At 38.0% G+C, this 18,697-nt stretch overlaps 1 protein-coding gene across 1 annotated transcript in view; it reads right to left on the minus strand.

Annotated features, from left to right (window-relative positions):
• CHD8 (chromodomain helicase DNA binding protein 8) overlaps positions 1–16,727 on the minus strand; it is a 40,988-nt gene extending 24,261 nt beyond the window's left edge. The window contains exons 1-9 of the mRNA XM_069485288.1: positions 15,885–16,727; positions 14,645–15,016; positions 13,565–13,950; positions 12,425–12,539; positions 4,999–5,181; positions 4,849–4,917; positions 4,243–4,298; positions 3,257–3,374; positions 2,130–2,213 (exon numbers count right to left, since the gene is read on the minus strand). Coding sequence (XP_069341389.1) covers positions 2,130–2,213; positions 3,257–3,374; positions 4,243–4,298; positions 4,849–4,917; positions 4,999–5,181; positions 12,425–12,539; positions 13,565–13,950; positions 14,645–15,016; positions 15,885–16,727 — 2,226 coding nt within the window. The remainder of the gene's footprint in view (positions 1–2,129; positions 2,214–3,256; positions 3,375–4,242; positions 4,299–4,848; positions 4,918–4,998; positions 5,182–12,424; positions 12,540–13,564; positions 13,951–14,644; positions 15,017–15,884) is intronic.
• Between the last annotated feature and the right edge of the window lie 1,970 nt (positions 16,728–18,697).

Consider the following 18,697-nt stretch of genomic DNA (forward strand, 5'->3'; position numbering starts at 1 on the left):
AATGGCTCCTATTTTCACTATTTGTGACAATTGCAGTTACTGCATTTCCATTTTTGGCTCATGCAGTATAAAGCAAGCAAGATTAGACTGGGCCTAGCAAAATCAACAGAAATTTCTAATTACCAATTCATAGAATACCCCTTAAAACAACTAGCAAGAAGTGTAAAAGTGCCTCAACATAGTCACTAATGAAGGAATCCCTAGAATTAATCCAGTTGCTCTTTTACCTTTTTCTCTATTGTAGCAACTCACATCACTCTCTATGTAAAGTCATTTGTCTAGGTCACACATTTCCAGCATAACTTTCTTTTCTAAGGACCAAAATATGTATTATAATGTTTATTTCCACTATTAGGTAATGTAAAATGGATGACAAACTAAACTTACTTTGAACAGGGGGGAAAATGGTTACACAAAGTGTTATTATCCAATATTGGGAGCGTAAATCATAGAATCAGGGTACCAAAACATTTTCACCTGTCATGCTAGTTGCAACATACTCCAAAGGGCCAACTGCTTTTGGAAGAATAAGTATGGTGGTAGAGAGCATAAGATTTCCAAGGCTGGGAAGGCTGCAATCCTAAAAATGATGAGAAGGATTTAAGAGTAGCTAACCTGACCTAATAAACTGTTCCATTCTCCACTCACTTCTCACAAATGAACACACGGTAACTCTTATCTCCAACTCCAAAAAGCAAAATATATGTTATCAGAAGCATGCTTATTAGGATTTGAAGACAACAAATTGTAATAGTCCCTGAATATGTAAGATTCTGGCTATCTGAGGGAACCTAAAGACTTATAAAATAGAGCAAACTTTAGAATTTTATAGAGGAAAGAATTTGACTTATAGGTCCCATTAGAATGATATATAGGAGCAAGTCACTTGGCTCATGAGTAAGCCCAGATCACCATCCAGCACTGACATCTTAAGAAGATTCTGTTGTTCTCTGCTGATCATTGTATAAGAAGTAACTACCAGATGTGATAAAAAAATTCTGTTTATGACCCTGCAAAACTAAACCAAAGACTGCTGCTTGAAGTGAGAAGAAAGTGTTTATGGTAGCTCATAGCCTAAACAAAAGTTTGAAGTAAGTTTAAAATAGAAAAAGCTCAATTCATTGGTGGTATAGATCTATGTGACTATTTGGAAAACAAAAATGGTGGTCTGTTTCAGCATATGTAAAACATGCTCCCCAAACTAAGAAAGCTTTTAGAGTGGTGATTCCCAAATCAAGCCATGCATGAAAACCCCTTGGATAATCAACTTAAAGATCTTGGGGTCCCAACCTATGTTTACTGAATGTGAACCTGTGGAAGTAGGACCCCAAAATCTGTTTTAAAATACAGATTCAAATGTAGAAGATCCGTTTTAATGACAAATGAAAAGGCATTTAATGAATGGTGAGTTTAGGAAATAACTAATTCTCAACAACAACATGATTTGGAGAAAGATAAAAGTGAGCCTGTACAAATATTTTAATATGTGTAAATTTAGGAATTTGTGAAATATCCCTTTCTCTTGCCCCACAGCCAACTTCCAACTCAATGTGAAGGGTCTCCCATATAAAATCTGAGGAAAAATGAGACCAAGGGAATGACTTTTCAGTACTCATAAATATAGCCCCCAGCCAGGTGCAGTGGCTCACACCTGTAATCCCAGCTACTTGGAAACTGAGGTGGGAGGATCACTTGAGGACAGGAGTTTGAGACCAACCTGGGCAACATATTGAGACGCCATCTCTAAAAAAAAAGTTTTTGTGTTTTTTTTTTTTTTAAATAAGCCAGATGCGCAGTGGTGTGTACCTGTAGTCCCAGAGTGAAGGCAAGAGGATCACTTGAGCCCAAGAGTTCAAATCCAGCCTAGGCAACATAGTGAGATCCTGTCTCTAATTAATTAATTAATCAATCAATGTATCTCCTAGATGTTTGACTTTATGTGAAATTTCCGTTTAGCTTCTCTTCCTACTCCCTTACCTTCCCATTATCTTTCTAAGGATACCAAAATAAAATTCAGAAATACTTTCTCAGTCCAACGGATTTTTCAACCATACCTGGAAAAAAGGGACTGACAAACAGACCACCAGAAATCTAAGAGGACTTTCATGTTCTTCCACGCTCCAACTCACCTCCCCATTGTCCTTGTCAATACTGTGAGACTCATCCAATATCCTATCCACCTCTACATAGTCTGGATTGAAGGGCTCTTCATCCTAAATGAGTTATGAAACCAAATGATAAGAACAAAAGATCACTGTCCAATAAACCAACCCCTCCACCTCACCTTTAGCAGATAATCCTACTTCAAATTTTTTAAAGAAAACAGAAGCAATGTAATAGGAGTTTCCCATTTTCACAATATCAAATCATACAAATATACCTGGGTCTGTGCCTATCTTCTCACCTGTTGCCAGAGAAAGTCTCTTCTCTCTATTAGAGACCATTCCATATATACCCTGGATTCCATCCCTTCTTGTATTCTTAGGAATCCCTCTAATGAATCATTGCCATAAACACAAATATGTTCCACTATTTCACATCTTAAAAAAGACCTCCTTTGACTCTACATCCCCTGCAACTATTTTTCTACTGTGCTTCTTACCCAAACTTTCCCAAGAGTTTTAAACACATGCTATTTCCGTTCACTTGCTTCCATTTACTTCTGTTCACACACGTTTCACCTTGTTCACTAGTCCATCCATTCCACTCTTCCTTCCACTTGCATCACATAACCAAAACTATTCTTGTTAAGGTCATTAATGGCCTCCTCAAATATAATGGACATATTTCATCTTGCTCCAGTGTTTAACTAATAGTAAACCTGGATATTGGAAATTAAAGCTCCTTTATCACTATTTCTAATAATACTGGATTCAAAATTTGAAAAAATAAAGTTCTTCCTTAATGATACAGTTGTTTATGTCTACAGATACCATCAATAGCTAAAGACTGATATTAGAGGGAGAAGAATGCCTCAGTAGACAAGAGATCAGTTTATGGTCTGTTTTGAAAATACGTCACGAGTATTGAGCAGGTCAATTTCAAAACACCCACAACTAATAAATACACTATATTTAAACCTAGGAAAACAAAGCATGGGGCAATTAAGTAAGGAAAGTCAATGATCAAAATTAAAACTTTATACTCTTATATACAAACCAACTATAAGTCTTTTAAATAATTAGCCAAGGCTGATTAACTCCAGTAATTTGTGCTTCTATGAAAGAAATATATCGGCAATACTTATTCCTATTACCTCATGGAAGAAGTGTCTCATCTGAGCCATTTTGGTTTTGAAACGCTTTAGTTTTTGATGGATCCTCTTATCCTTTTCAAGTTGGGAGATAGTGGCCCATTCACAGTGTAGATACGAGCTGAAGGACATGGAAATAGCCAGTCATGGTGCAAGAAAGGGAATTTGGCAGGCAAGTGTTTGAGATTTTGGGATTAGCCAGAAACAGACATGACAAGTGTATACTTAAACTGGGAGATAGTCTCTTACGTCAATGTTTCTGAAACTTCAATTTGTATATAAACCATATAAATGTGCTTAAAAGTCCACATTTCTAAAAGGCACCCAAGTAATGCTAACTCTGCTAGTCCATGGACCATGCTTTGAGTAGCAAGGTCTTAGTGCTAGACAAGAGGAGAGAGAATCCACAAAGAATTTTATCAGGAACCACTCTCACCCCACCTTTCTGCAAGGAAATAGTAAGAGTCATGTCACTTCCTGAATTTCTGTCTCAGTAGTCACTTTCCCCCATTAAAAACAGCAATCTGGGGCTGGGCATGGTAACTCATGCCTGTAATCTCAGCACTGTGGGAGGCTGAGGTGGAAGGATGGCTTGTGGCCAGAAGCTCCAGACCAGCCTGGGCAACACAGTGACACCCCATCTCTACAAAATGTTTATTTAAAAAAATTAGCCAGGTGTGGTGGCCCATGCCTGTAACTCTAGCTACTTGGGAGGCTGAAGGAGGAGGATTTGCTCGAATCCAGAAGTTTGAGGTTGCACTGAGCTGTGACTGTGCCATTGCACTCCAGCCTGGACAAGACAGCAAGATCCTGTCTCTATTCAAAAAACAAACAAACAAAAAAAAAAAAACCACCAACAAAAACCCCAGTAATCTTGACTAGTAGACTACAAAAAAGGGACACATTCCCACCCAAGATAGTCTACACAGGAGAACCTTTTACAGCACTGTGGAGTTTGGGGTGAAAAGCTTTTTACATAGATCACATACTAGTTCTTATACTTGACAAAGAATTCTTCTGCTTCAGTATACTGTCCAGAAGGAAGCTGAGAAGAAAGAAAGAAATTACAGTTATTAGTCTCTTATTTGTCAAAGAAAGAACATATTAGTTTTAACCACACATGTCAGAACTTCGTATCAATGTTCCCTAAATTATAGTATTGACTCAGGGATTAAGGAACCAATCTGGTGCTTCAACACTAGAGACCTGATGGCTGAAAAAAAATAAGCCTTTATCCAGTCTCAACAGATAAGTGAAAGACGAGGCAGTTTCTATTTTCTAGTTAACTTTCCTCTATCATCTCTCATAACTACAATATATCCTGATACCCAAAAGTGCTCATTAAATAAAGTGTGTGAATATAGCATTATGGGCTGATACTAAAGAGAGAGAAGAGCCAGGCACAGTGGAGCATGCCTATAGTCCCAGCTACTCAGGAGGCTAGGGCAGGAGGATCGCTTGACTCCTAGAGTTCAAGGCTGTAGTGTGCTATGATTATGCCTGTGAATAGCTACTGCACTCCAGCCTGGTCAACACAGGACCCCACCTCTTAAAGAAAAAAAAAAAAAAGAATAAGAAGAAGTAAGACACCTCACCTCCTTCTTCACAATCCGCATAGAAAGCACTTTGTCTACAATGGCTGCATCTTCTTCACTGGGATTCTCCTGCAGCAAAAGATGCAATAGTCAACAGATAATTGTGACCAGCAGGACAAACCTCTCAAATTGCTTAAGTTCTCAGCTTACCACAAAGAATTGCATGGAAGGCAAAGTCTCGCCATCTGGTTCTTGCACTGGTTCGGGGAGGATAGGCTCAGGTTTTATTGGACCAGTTACATCTACCTCTTCTTCTTCTTCATCATCTGTGATCTTTATATCCAGGTCCTCTGTATACTTTTTTCGCTTAACTTGGCGGTTTGAGCGTCTCTTCTGTAGAGGAAAATTTAGTTAAAATGACTGCTTAGGTCTCTGAAAGAGGAAACTTACAAAACTGTTTGCCTGTGGTCATATACTTAGATTTCATTCCAAAATTCTCATGAAAAATAAAAGCAAAAGATGAGAAAGAGCTTATCTATCAAACCATCCGACTTATTCTATATACTAAATATATATAAATTTGCTGAACTGCTTTATCAAAGGCCAGGAATCCACTGAGAGAAACCTGTACACTACTAGCAAGAAGCTCTGGGAAATTGAAACAAGATGCAATACACTTCACACTAGGAGCACTCCTGAAATGCAAAGACATAAGAATATTTTGTTTCTAATTTCATTTTTTTCCCTTTAGTTCCAAAGGTTTTTTGTTTTAATAAATAAAATCATACTATATGCACTCTTTTGCTGCTTACATTTTTAGTTAATATTTCTCAGAAATGTTTTCCATATCGATGTTTTAGATCTACCTTATTCTTTCAATTGGTTGAATGAAACATTTTTAATTAAGTAATTTAATACTTGCAGCTCATAATAAAAAGTTGGGAAGGAAGATGAGATAAAATTTTTATTTTTCAACCACAATTATATCCCTGAGAAAACCCAAAAGAATCAAATAATAGAACTAATGAAACTGAGCAAACTGGCTTGGTATAAAATTAATTGTTAAAAATTAACATCATTTCTATATAGAGTCAGCCAGAAAACATAATAAAACATCCCATTTATGAAAACAAAGATTAACTATCTAAAGGATTAAATTTAATGAGGTATACATAAAATCTATATAAAGAAAACTTTAAAACACTACAGGACATAAGATATGACTTGAATAGTAAAATATACTATTCTTAAGTCTTAAGGAGGACTTAATTCTCCCTAATTACATAAATATGATGAAACAAAATTAACATTTTTTAAACTAGATAAGCTGATTCTAAAATTCAAATGGACAAATAAATATGTAAGAATAACCAGGAAAAATATGAATAAGCATAATGGGCCTTACCAATATTAAGCTATACTAATTAGATACAGCTTGATATCTGCCCATGAAGAGATAAAAAGGTCAATGAAATAGTGTCCAAATAGAGACTAAAATATTTATGTGGATTTAGAACATGATAAAAACGACATTTCTAATCAGTGAGGAAAAAGTGAATTACTCTACAAATGAGATTGGAAAAACTGGCTAGCTATATAGAAGATGAAAGAAACTAAATTCTAAAAGGATCAAAGATTTAAATAAATATTTTAAAAGGACATAAAATTCCTAAGAGTCAAAGTGGAAGGATTTTTTTATAATCCTAGAATAGGAATTCTTTCTAATAAATTGATCAATTTGAGTGTGTAAAAAAATTTAAGGCTATTTGCATAATACAGTCCATGATAAGCAAAGACAAATAATAAACTGAGAAAAAAATGTCATATGAACCAGGCACTATGGCTCATGTCTATAATCCTAGCACTTTGGGAGGCTGAGGCGGAAGGATCACTTGAAGCCAGGAGTTCAAGACTAGCCTGAGCAACATGGTGAGACCCCGTTTGTACAAAAAACAGAAAAATTAGCCAGGCACGGTGGTGTATGCCTATAGTCCCAGCTACTCAGAAGGCTGGGGCAGGAGGATCACTTGAGTTCAGGAGTTTAAGATTGCAGTGAGCTATGATTGATGATACCACTGCATGCTAGCCTGGGCAACAGAATGAGATCCTATCTCAAAAAAAACATTTTTTAAAAAAGCCGTATGATACATTTCCTAAACATAAAGAGTTCTTTTGAATAACAAAGATCAATAACACAACAGAAATAAGAGTAAATGACATGAATAGACAGTTCACAGAAAAAATACAAATGGCTTTTAAACCTAAAAAAAAAGCAGACACTCACAATAACATAATTACAAGTGAAAACTAAACAGATTTTTTTTTTCCACCTAACAGACTGGCAAAAATCAGCAAGTTTGATCAAAATAGTTGAAACAGGAACTCATACATTGTTAGTAAGAATATACATAGGTATGACCTCTATGGAGAAAATTTGGCAATACTCTTTGATCTATCAATTCCACTTCAAAGATATTATTCCATAGATAAATTTGCACATGTGCACAAATCTCTGTAGCATTACTGTGATACTATTAATAGAAGACCAGAAAAAACCTAAGTTTTCATCAACAGGGGAGTGATGAAACAAATTATGTTATAACCTTAAAATAGAATACTATAGAATTGCTAAAAAAGAATGGGGTAGAACACCACCACCAAATGTTGAAGACATGTATCAACTGAAACGCTCATTACTGGTGGAAGTGTAAAATGACACAATAACTTTGGAAAACTCACAGGTTCTTGTAAGTTACATGTTTACTCTACAATCTATCAATTCCATTCCTGGGGATTTAGCCATGAAGAATGAAAACCTATGTCCACAAAATACTTGTACATACTCAGACTGTTCATTGCAGCCTTATTCATGATAGCCTCAAACTGGAAATAACCCCAATTTCCATGAACAGGAGAATGAATGAACAAATTATGGTATATTCATAAAATCACATATTAAGAAAAAAAAGAATGAACTACTGATACATTTACCATGGATGAATCTCAAAAACATTATGCTGAAAGAAGTAAAACCCAAGAATACATACTGTATGATTCCATTTATATAAAGTTCAAGAATAGGCTAAGTTAAGCCACAGTGATAGAAATGCCTCTGGAAAGGAGGGGATGGAATGACTGGAAGAGAGTACAGGGGAACTTTCTGGGGTGATGAAAACATTCTTTATCTTGATTTGAGTGGTGGTTACTTGGATACATTTGTCAAAACTTACCAAATTATACAAATAAGATCTGTGCATATTTAACTGTATGTACATTATACCTCATTAAAAAAAAATCTGGGAGAATAAACTATTGATAATTACTTCCAGAGGGCAGGGATTAGGAGAGACGTTCTACCTTTTAGTTTTTATATCACTGTATTACTTGATTTTTATTAAGCACATCCATCATGTAGTTATTCTTAAAATGACTTATTTTTTAAAAATCTAAGAAACACTAAACAGATCACTTGGATTTGCTTTAAAATACTTCAAAAGCAGGGCAGGACTGGAGTGGGAGGAAAAATGGCCATCTGTTGGTAAGTATTAAAGGGGGAGAATGGGAACACAGACTTCATTAAATATTAAATAACCTACTCTTGAGTATGTCTGAAAATTTTCATAACAAAAAAGGGAGAGGGAGAATGGGCTAGCTCTATCTTTTCCAAATAAAGAATAACCTCCAAGACATATGGTAACAGAGGGTACGCCTGGGGAGAACTGGGACACAGTGAGGCCAGGGTCTACAATAGGAGACATTTAATGTCTACTTTTTTGCACCAATGTAATTTTTCTCATATCTATCTATCTATCTATATATATATACCCATCTATCTATCTATCTTATATTTTTTTTTTTTTTTGAGACAGAGTCTCGCTCTGTTGCCTGGGCTAGAGTGCCCTGGCGTCAGCCTATCTCACCGTAACCTCAAATTCCTGGGCTCAAGCAATCCTCCTGCCTCAGCCTCCCAAGTATCTGGGACTACAGGCATGCGCCACCATGCCCGGCTAATTTTTTTTTCTATATATATATTTTAGTTGTCCAGCTAATTTCTTTATATTTTTAGTAGAGATGGGGTCTCGCTCTTGCTCAGGCTGGTCTTGAACTGCTGACCTTGAGCGATCCTCCCTCCTCAGCCTCCCAGAGTGCTAGGATTACAGGCGTGAGCCACTGCACCCGGCCCATATCTATATTTTTTTAAATAAAAAATAAAATGGCAAATAGTTAAGAAGTTTTCAAAGCATAAACAATGAAGTACAATTATCATGACCCACTTACCCTTTAATCCTTCTCCTTAAAGATATATATTATCAATTTCTTATGTATGCATACATGTATATGTACACATACAAAAACACACATTCATACATTAAAAGTTATTGCAAATATTGCTATAATACATATATCACTGCATACTTCTGAGAGCATATACACAAGGTAATTTCCTAGTTGCAGAATCATCGAATCAAAGGGCATTAATATTTTAAATTATGCTATATGTGGAAACATTGACTTTCCAAAAAGATTGTCCCAATTAATACTCCCATCAACTATGTTAAATGTCTTTTCCTTAACTTCATTGCCAACATTGGCAATACCACTTGTCATGGGCTGAATTGTGTCCCCCCACTAAATTCATATATTGAAGTCCTAACCCCCAGTACCAGAATGTGACTGTACTTGGAGACAGGGCCTTTAAAGAGGCAATTAAGTTAAAATGAGGTAAGTAGGGTGGGCCTTAATCTAATTTGACTGGTGTCATCAAGAAGAGGAAATTTGGACACAAAAAGAGACACCAGGAAAAAGAAAAAAAAGATAGAGAGACACCAGAGATGTGTAACAATAGAGGAAAGACTATGTGTGGACACAGTGAGAAGTTAGCCACTTACAAGCCAAGGATAAAAGCATTAGAAGAAACTAAACTTATGCACCATATGATCTTAAACTTCTAGGCTCCAGAATTGTGAGAAAATAAATGTCTGTACTTTAAGCCACTTAGTCTGTGGTAATTTGTTTCATCAGCCCTAGGAAACTAACATACCACTTTCTAAATTTTATTAATCTTCATATTTCTTGTATTACAAAAATTTGCCTTCAGTTTGTTTTTTGTTTACTTAGCAAATAATTTATTTAACACTTAAACTCTTATTTAACCTTTATTTTATTTATTGTGCTACCATAACAGAATACCTGAAACTGGGTAATTTATAAAGAAAAGAAATTTATTTCTCAGAGTTCTGGAAGCTGGGAAGTTCAATATCCAAGGTGTTGGCATTTGGGGAGGGCCTTCTTGCTGCATTACCCCATGGTGGGAAGGCAAGAGGTGAGAGAGCACATGTGTGAAAGAGCAAAAGAGGGCAAAGTTGCTTTTATAATAAACCTACTCTCTTGGTAAGAAACCACTCCCAAGATAATACCATTAATCCATTACCTAATCACCTGTTAAAGGTCCCACCTTTCAACACGGTTGCATTGGGGATTTAGTTTCCAACACAGGAACTTTGAGGGACATATTCCAACCAAAGAACATGTATATAACTCTTAATATGTGCTATTACCATGAGCTAAACACTGTTCTATGTGCTTTATAAATGTTTACATTTAATCCTCATAACAACTCTACTTGGTCGGTACTATTATTTGCATTTTAGAGGTGAGGAAATTGAGGTACCAAGAGGTTAAGTAATCTGCTCAAAGTGACAATGCTAGTAAATGGTAGAGTTAAGATGAGAATGCAAGAAATAAGGCCCCAGAGTCTATGCTCTCAACTACCATGTTGTTTGTGGGATTTTTCTGTTGTTATAGCATATATAATTTTTATATATCAAGTATACCAATCTTTCCCTTTATAACTTCTAAATTTTTTGATTGTTTTGGTTTTTTTATTTCTGAATTTTAATGCCCTCCTTACAAAGATCTACTGTACTTGAAAATTATTAAAAAATGTATCCATGTTTTACAGAAAGTTCATGATTTCATTTTTTGTATTTAGACTTTTGATTAAATTGGAATTTGTTTTGTTTAAGCAGTAAGGCAAGAAATCCAGTTTTGTTTATTTTCTCCTAAATGGGTAGCCAGATGTCTTAAATTTTTTTTTTTTTTTTAGAGACAGGGTCTTGGCTCTGTAGCCCAGGCTGATCCTCCTGCCTCAGTTTCCTGAGTAGCTATACTGCAGGCATTTGCCACCACACAGCATTGGTCTTGTCATGTTGCCCAGGGTAGTCTCAAACTCCTGGCCTCAAGCAGTTCTCCCGCCTTGGCCTCCCAAAGCACTGGGTTTACAAGTGTAAGCCACTACACCTGGCCTGGCCTAACATAATTTATTGAATAATCTTTCTACCTGTTGATTTAAAATATTTTAATCATATATAGTACATTTTCATAACTATCTGAGTCAGTTCTAGGCTCTATTATCTTTTATTAATCTGTTTTTTCTTCTCCAATTCCAAAGTCTTAGTTAATAATCATTATTTCATAATATACTCTAATTGCTGTTTTTTCACCTCATTTTCCTTTACAAAAATTTCTTGGCTATTCTCACATGGTAATTTCCCCCAAAAGAACCCAAGTTATCAGTTTGTCAATGTATCGAATGTATATTAAGAAAGAGAGGAGGCATTTACAAATATTAATAGACACTTAAGGTTCATTTAGTCCAAATCTCCATTTATAGATGAGAAACTCAGACCCAGCTAAGTTAAGTAAATTGGCCAGGCCCACAAAGCTATTCAGAAGTACCATGGGTCTCCTGAATCTTAATACCAGGTTCTTTCTATGGTTGGAAACTGGAGACAAAGATGGTACTGCAAGGCCACAAATCAGAGACAGAAGACTAAAGTTCTTCTGGTCTGGCTTCTTTTGGTCTTTTCCAATGTCTCTCATCTTCAAAAGGTAGAAAAAAACTTTGTGCCTAAGCACCCCAGTTCAGAGTCAGAACCCTGAAGTATGGAAAAGGTAAGGCAAAAGGGATAGCTGGACAGTTCTAAGAGAAAGCATAACGCTAACACAGCCACAACGGCAATCATGCAGCATGACTTCACATGATTTGCTTAGTATTTGAAATACTGGAATTTAGAAAAATGAATGTCACTATTTTTTACAGTAATATGCTCTTTGCCTAAAAAAACAAAAATTTAAAAGACATTGACCAGGTCCATTCACCTTTTAGGCCTACCTCTGGTTTAGAAAAACTGAAGATATGTACATGGAGTCTCTCAGTATTTATTCCTGGCTTGTTAGCCATTATTAAACATAATTTTTCTACTAAGTTCTTTTTTTTTTTTTTGAGACAGAGTCTCACTCTGTTGCCCAGGCTAGAGTGAGTGCCGTGGCATCAGCCTAGCTCACAGCAACCTCAAACTCCTGAGCTCAAAGGATCCTCCTGTCTCAGCCTCCCGAGTAGCTGGGACTACAGGCATGCGCCACCATGCCCGGCTAATTTTTTTCTATATATATTTTTAGCTGTCTATGTAATTTCTTTCTATTTTTTAGTAGAGATGGGGTCTCGCTCTTGCTCAGGCTGGTCTCGAACTCCTGAGCTCAAACGATCCGCCCACCTCGGCCTCCCAGAGTGCTAGGATTACAGGCGTGAGCCACCGCGCCCGGCCTCTACTAAGTTCTTTAGGGATCCTTTTACCTGAATGCTGCTTTCTTCATCTTCCCGAGGCGATTGTGCAGGCATGACTTCCACATCTGAATTATCAGATGAGGTATTGCGTTTTCTCTTCTTACCCACTACAGGAGTGATGGTACTAAAAAGGAAAAACCAAATTCATTTTCAGGGAGGGCAAGGAAAATTTAGGGGTAAGAAAACAGAATTAATTTAAACCATCATACGTTAAGCTTTCAGACATAAGTGTTTAGATCGTCAGTCTATGGCACACACAGCTATTAAGTAAGGTGTTTGAAAAAGGAAGATAATAAGGTTTATAAAACACTGTCTGACCTTTACACTGTATTTGATAAATCCTTGCTATTACTGTGTTTAAAAATACCTGAAGGAAAGTAGTATAAGATAGGAGAATAAATACTGGACTAAGAATTAAAGGCCTTGTTTTAGGTCCAGTTAGTTCTGTCACCAGCTGGGCATTAGTTTCTTTATTTGCAGACACTATTGATAATACCTGTCCTGACAGTCATTGAAGATCGAATAAGAAATATAAAACTTGTTTTTTAAAAGCTGAAAATCCTATACAAACATAAAGCATTATTATACCAAAACGCTGAAGAATCCCAGGGAGTAAAAGCTATTAAGAAAAGACAAGCTACAAGACATGGAAAAGAAAGGAGGATATGCAGTTGTGACAAGAATTATGTGGCAAGCCACAGTTCTGCCAACACTGCTTAAGGCTAACAGTGGTTGCTGAAATCTTCTCCAATTCACAGATGAGACACAAGAACAGGGCAGCCATGTCTCCAGCAGTTCTTTTTACTGGTGTGGGTGGTAAAGGGGGAGTGAGAAATCTCTTTCATACTACAGTGATACAAAAATCAGTGCAAATATATAAATACACAAGAGTCGCAGCTTTTAAATGTAACCCCCAACAATGATTGGCTCTTCCCTATGCCTTAGTGCTTTCCTTTTAAAATACAGTAATTTGCAAATCTCTGTTTAACAAATCACATAAGCATTGGGACACAGAACAGAAAGGTCTTATTATCTTCTATAATAGATCACCTTGAACTATGCAACTGCTAAATACAAGTTCCTCAATGCTACTTAAAAATGAGTACACTGCCCTCAAATGTCCCAACAAAATAGCAAGCGGGTACTCACTTTAGCTTACTCTTGCCCTTAGTTTTGGAGGTGCCAGACGTTTTACTCTTCTTTGGCTTTTCCTCCTTCAGCCTCTCCGCACTGCTCTTCTTCCTGCGTTTCTTCTCACCTTCCTCCTCCGGCCGAACGCTGGGCAATTCATCCTCATTCAGGACTCGAGGTATGTTCTGCTCACCCCGGGCACGGGCCCTAGCAATGGCCTCTGCTACAATACGATTTGCCTTCTCTTGCTTCTTCTGATGCTCCAGCCTGCGGTTTTCCTCCATTCCTGTCTTTCCCCCCGAATGAGGAGCAGAACTTGCTGGTGATGAGAGGGCTGCCACTTCACTGGCACTTAGAACTTTAACTACGGAGAGCCCAGAAGAGGCCCCTTGGGAAGAGCCAGCCTATAGAAATAAAGACACTAAAATTTCAACTTGCTTGTAGTTAAATGGCCTAAATAAAATCCAGCTCTGAAGTAAGTAGCCCAGAAACTAGATCTCTAATTTCTCCAGAACCAGGCTCAGATTAAGTCTTACTAAACCTAAACACAGTTCTTAAAATTTATTTTTTGGTGGGAAAGGGTTAAGAAAAGGCAAAAATTCTGCCAAATTAAACTTCAGTATCCTTTTGCCATGCTCTCCTATCAATACTCATCTCTATCATTTTAGAAAAATTACAACCAATATATCCAATATTGGTCTCTGGCCTAACCAAAAAAAAATTCAAATCCTATTCTTGGCCTACCTTTATCTGCCTGGGGGTAGGGGTGGGGGGCAGCAGGAGGAATGATAATCACTTGACTATTTCTTTATCCTCCAAATGAGAGGCTAATTCAAATCATTTTTATTTTATAATAATATTAGGAAAAGATTATAAATGAAACAGCTCAAAGACAAATACTAGATAAATCATCTCTTATCCCAAACCCAATAACTCTCTAATCTTTTCATGATAAAATTAAAACAAGGTTTATACGGGTGAAAGAAGTAAAAGGCTATATCCCAGTTATGGATTCAACAGCAAGTGGTTGCTGAAAGCAATAGCAATGGACTAAGAGGTTTGTTTTCTTTCTTTTCCTTACTATGTAAAGTCTCTCACCTGTGGCTGCAGCACCACCTTGACTGGTACGGAAAGTCTTTGTCCTGGGCTTTGTCCTGGTCCCATTATCTGAGCCTGCTGCACAGAGGAGAGAGTCACTGGCTGGGTTGAGGGAGGCTGCTGAGGCTGTGGCTGTGAAGATGGAGGCTGCGGTACAATCTGGATTTTTTGCTGTGGCTGCTGCACCTGCAGCTGGATAGTTACTACTTTGGCAGGCTGCCCCTGGGCATTCTTGGCTTGAGTGAGGGCTGCCAGCTGGTTGCCCTGTAACACTATCTTGCCTGGTAGACTCCCTAGCACAACATGCCGATGTCCTTGGGGACCTCCAGACTGTGGCTGCTGGAGGACCAGGGTGATGCGTTTCGATTCACCCTAAAGTGAAGAAAGGAAATTGCAAGAAAGGTACATTAAAGAATGGTATATTTTGAAATATTTACACCAGTTTTCTTCATCCTAGAATCATAAAAATTGAGTCAGAAGACATCGTACAATTCACTTTGTTCATCCTCCTATCTGTCCTGATAGAATCTCTTCTATAACATCTCTGCCCAAGCCTACTATTGAAAAACTCCTGATGAGAGGCTATCTTCTAAGGCAGTCAATTCATTTTTGAAAATCTATTAGAACAAAAGTCCTTATACTGAACTGAAATTTGTCACCTTGTAGCTTCTTCCCACTGGTCCTACTTAAAACTGCCCACTCCTACCCACAAGTCTTCTGGCCCTTTATTCAGAGGCTAGAGCCTCTACTTTCTTACAAAAGAAACCAGCCTTTTGACTGGGCAAAGTAGGAGGGGGACAATCTTAGTAATAAAAGATATAAATAGTTTTTACAAGTCTGGCAAATATAAACATAATTTTTCAAAGATGTCTCTTTATTCTCAAAGTATCCTGTATTTCTCATAAAGCTTTATATCATACATTATTGTGAATTCTTACTTAATATCTGTCTTTCCCAGCAGACTGTGAGCTCTGTAAGGATAGGGACTATGTCTGTCTTATTCAGCACCAGCTAGGCACAGTGTAAACATGTAGTAAGAGCTCAAAAAATATTATACACTATTGTTAACTGCTTCCACCTAACAAGTAGTAAGTGTGTGGCTGTCAACACTGACTGATAAAAAGCAAAGATGGAATTTAAACAGGCTGTCCCAGAGATAGCTCTCATGTGTGCTCTCTCTCACACAGTTGCTGGGCCCTCTATGAAACCAAAATTTACCTCCCCCTTTCACTCAAGTCACCTGGGCAGGTGTAGAGGTCAGTGTAACTGCAGGCTTCAGTGGGGGCCCTGTGGCCCCAGGGTTTCCAGCAGGAGCTGAACCCTTAACTGGTTGAAGGACCAGCTGCTTTACTGGTCGGCTGGGCTGGACAATGCGCTGAACAGCAGCCTGGTTCCCAGGGACCTTGGCGGCCAACACTGTATTGCCAGAGACAATGGAAACACCTGGTCGAAGGGGCGTGCCCGTTAGCACTTTGGTAAAAGTGACTTTTCCACCATTGGCTGTGCCAGCCACCAGGGGCTGAGCTGTGCTGGTGATACCTTGGGCCTGAATTTGTGCCACATGAGCACCAGTGACTGAGGAGCTTGGTGGGGCCTTAAGGATAACAATCTTAGGGGCTGACTGAGGTGGCTGCCCTCCAGCACTACTGGAGGAGAGAGCTGTGGCAGAGACACCCATGAAAGGATTCCCTTGGCTCAGGATCTCCTGGCTCTTGGAGACCTGCAAAAGTGCCGGTGTTGGCGTCGGTGTCTGTAATACAGGTTGGGCTGGCTGCTCCTGGCTGGCAGGCTGAGTGGTATAATCATGCAAGGTTAAGGATTCTGGAGCTGGAGCTGTGGATTCTTTGGGAAGTTCTGTGGGAGCTGTTTCCTCTGGTGGGGGGACCAGGTCACTTGCTGATGAATTTCCCATATCACCACCTCCACCATCCTGGTTCATCTGATCCAAGGAGTCCAGAGAGCTTGGCAGTCCAAGGGCTTCCTCAATGGGGTCTTGTGTGACCTGGTTAAAGCTGTCATCAGTCAGAGAGTCCAGGCCAAATAAATTTGGGTCATCAAACAGGTCCATGATGGGGTCTGCCATCTTGGGAAAGTAATGGAGGGTATTTCCCCAAGGTCTAAGGAGGGAAGGGGAGGGGGGGTACTGGCTCTCCCCTCCCCTCCCCTATTAAGAAAAAAATGTACACAATGGAAGAGGACTACTCTTCAAGTGAAGAAGCAAGAAACAAGTGCATGTCAGATTGTCCTGACCTTCATGGAACAAGATGGCTAGGTCTTCAGAGGAAGATGGTGAAACTCCTGTTGTGGAAATACAAATACAAATGAAAAATAAGCAAAGACAGTAATCTCAGAGAAAATTTCTCCTTCTTAGGTACTACCCTTAATATCAAATAACATCAAAGCAATAAGAGAAGAAGGAAATGTAAAGAAATCTGAGGACAGACATACAACAGAAAGAACACCCACATTTCTACTCCCAAACTAAAACTAAAAAAGAAAAAAAATAAGCCAACCCCCTTTTGGGCTCTTACACCTACATACTTAGAAGCTTCTGTCAAGAGCAGTCAGCTGTCTCTGTCCATCTCTTTTAACAATTATCATTTTAAGGTAGAGATCAGGAAATTTAATAATCATTTGTCTTCTATTTTCAGTTCTTAAGTTGGCAGAACTCAAAAATATACCACAAGCATTTCAGTGAATATAGATAAAGGTTTCTGGATATACTCTATCTTATACATTTTCCTTATATTTTACATACTTTTACTTACTACTGTCAGAAATAACCACCTTTAATCAAGCTCGTAGTACAATCTCACCAAGTTTATAGTAGTTTTACCCAGGAAGTTCTCAACTTTATTCTAGCTAACGTATCAATTAATCTATACATACCATTTTGTTCTGAAGTCCCCTCTCAAGAAACTTTTCCCATATTTAAGATCAAAAACTTCCTTTGCAAGGGATTCAACATTTTGGTTCCAATTTATATTCCCAACTTCCTCTCTTATCATCTCAGATATATATATCCTACATTCCAAGTCCACCTAGACTACACAGTTACCTTAATGTGATTCCCACCTGTGTGACTTTGCCTATTATGTTATAACTTCTGCCTAGAATACCCCCCAACACTCCCAAACATCTCTCCCAGCTGAAATCCTGACCTTCAAAGGTCTTCTACTCCATAATATGAGCCCTAAACCTCTGCCCCTTTAACAATTGAGCAATTTGATGGCTTGATTCCTCTACTTCCTTTAAATACAGCTTATTTAAAGCACTTGTATTTATTTATTTTATTTATTTATTGTGTGTATGAGAGAGAGAGAGAAAGACAAAGTCTTACTCTTTTGTAAGGGCTAGAGTGCAGTGGCATCATCATAGCTCACGGCAACTTCAAACTGCTGGGCTCAAGCCATCCTCCTGCCCTAGCCTTCCAAGTAGCTGTGATTACAGGTGTGTGACACTCTGCCTGGCTAATTTTTCTATTATTTGTAGAGACCAAGTCTCGCTATGTTGCTCAGGCTGGTCTCAAGCAATCCTCCCACCTCGGCCTCCCAAAGTGCTAGGATTATAGGTGTGAGCCACTGCACCTGGCCAATATTTAATATTTTACTAAAATGGCTTGAGCTTCTTGTTCATATCTTCTGAAGGCCCAAATAGTTCCTTAGTACAAATTATAAAAAGCTGCCTACTTCTAAAGGTGTTTGTCTGCCATCTGCTGGAAAACTGCCATACTAAATATACAAAATTGGTGATTATGAATATATGCAATGTATACCCTGCACAATCCTGCACCATAGCCCAGCTCCTCTTTCCCTGGGAAACAAAGTTCCTAGATGGTGGAAACTATGTCTTATTTATCTACGGAACCCTAAGGAACCAGTAGGTCATAGAATACATAGTAACTACTAAAAAAAAAGCTAATGAATTAATATACTTGCTTGCATTTTCTGATATAAATCTCCAGTCCTCACAAAACTAAAGGATATTCCTTGATTCTAAGACAAGTCAATAGAAAGCTTTCTACCTACAGTTCTACAAATGGCTGAAAGTATG

This window comes from Eulemur rufifrons, chromosome 2, assembly GCF_041146395.1.
Source record: "Eulemur rufifrons isolate Redbay chromosome 2, OSU_ERuf_1, whole genome shotgun sequence".
Lineage (NCBI taxonomy): Eukaryota > Metazoa > Chordata > Mammalia > Primates > Lemuridae > Eulemur > Eulemur rufifrons.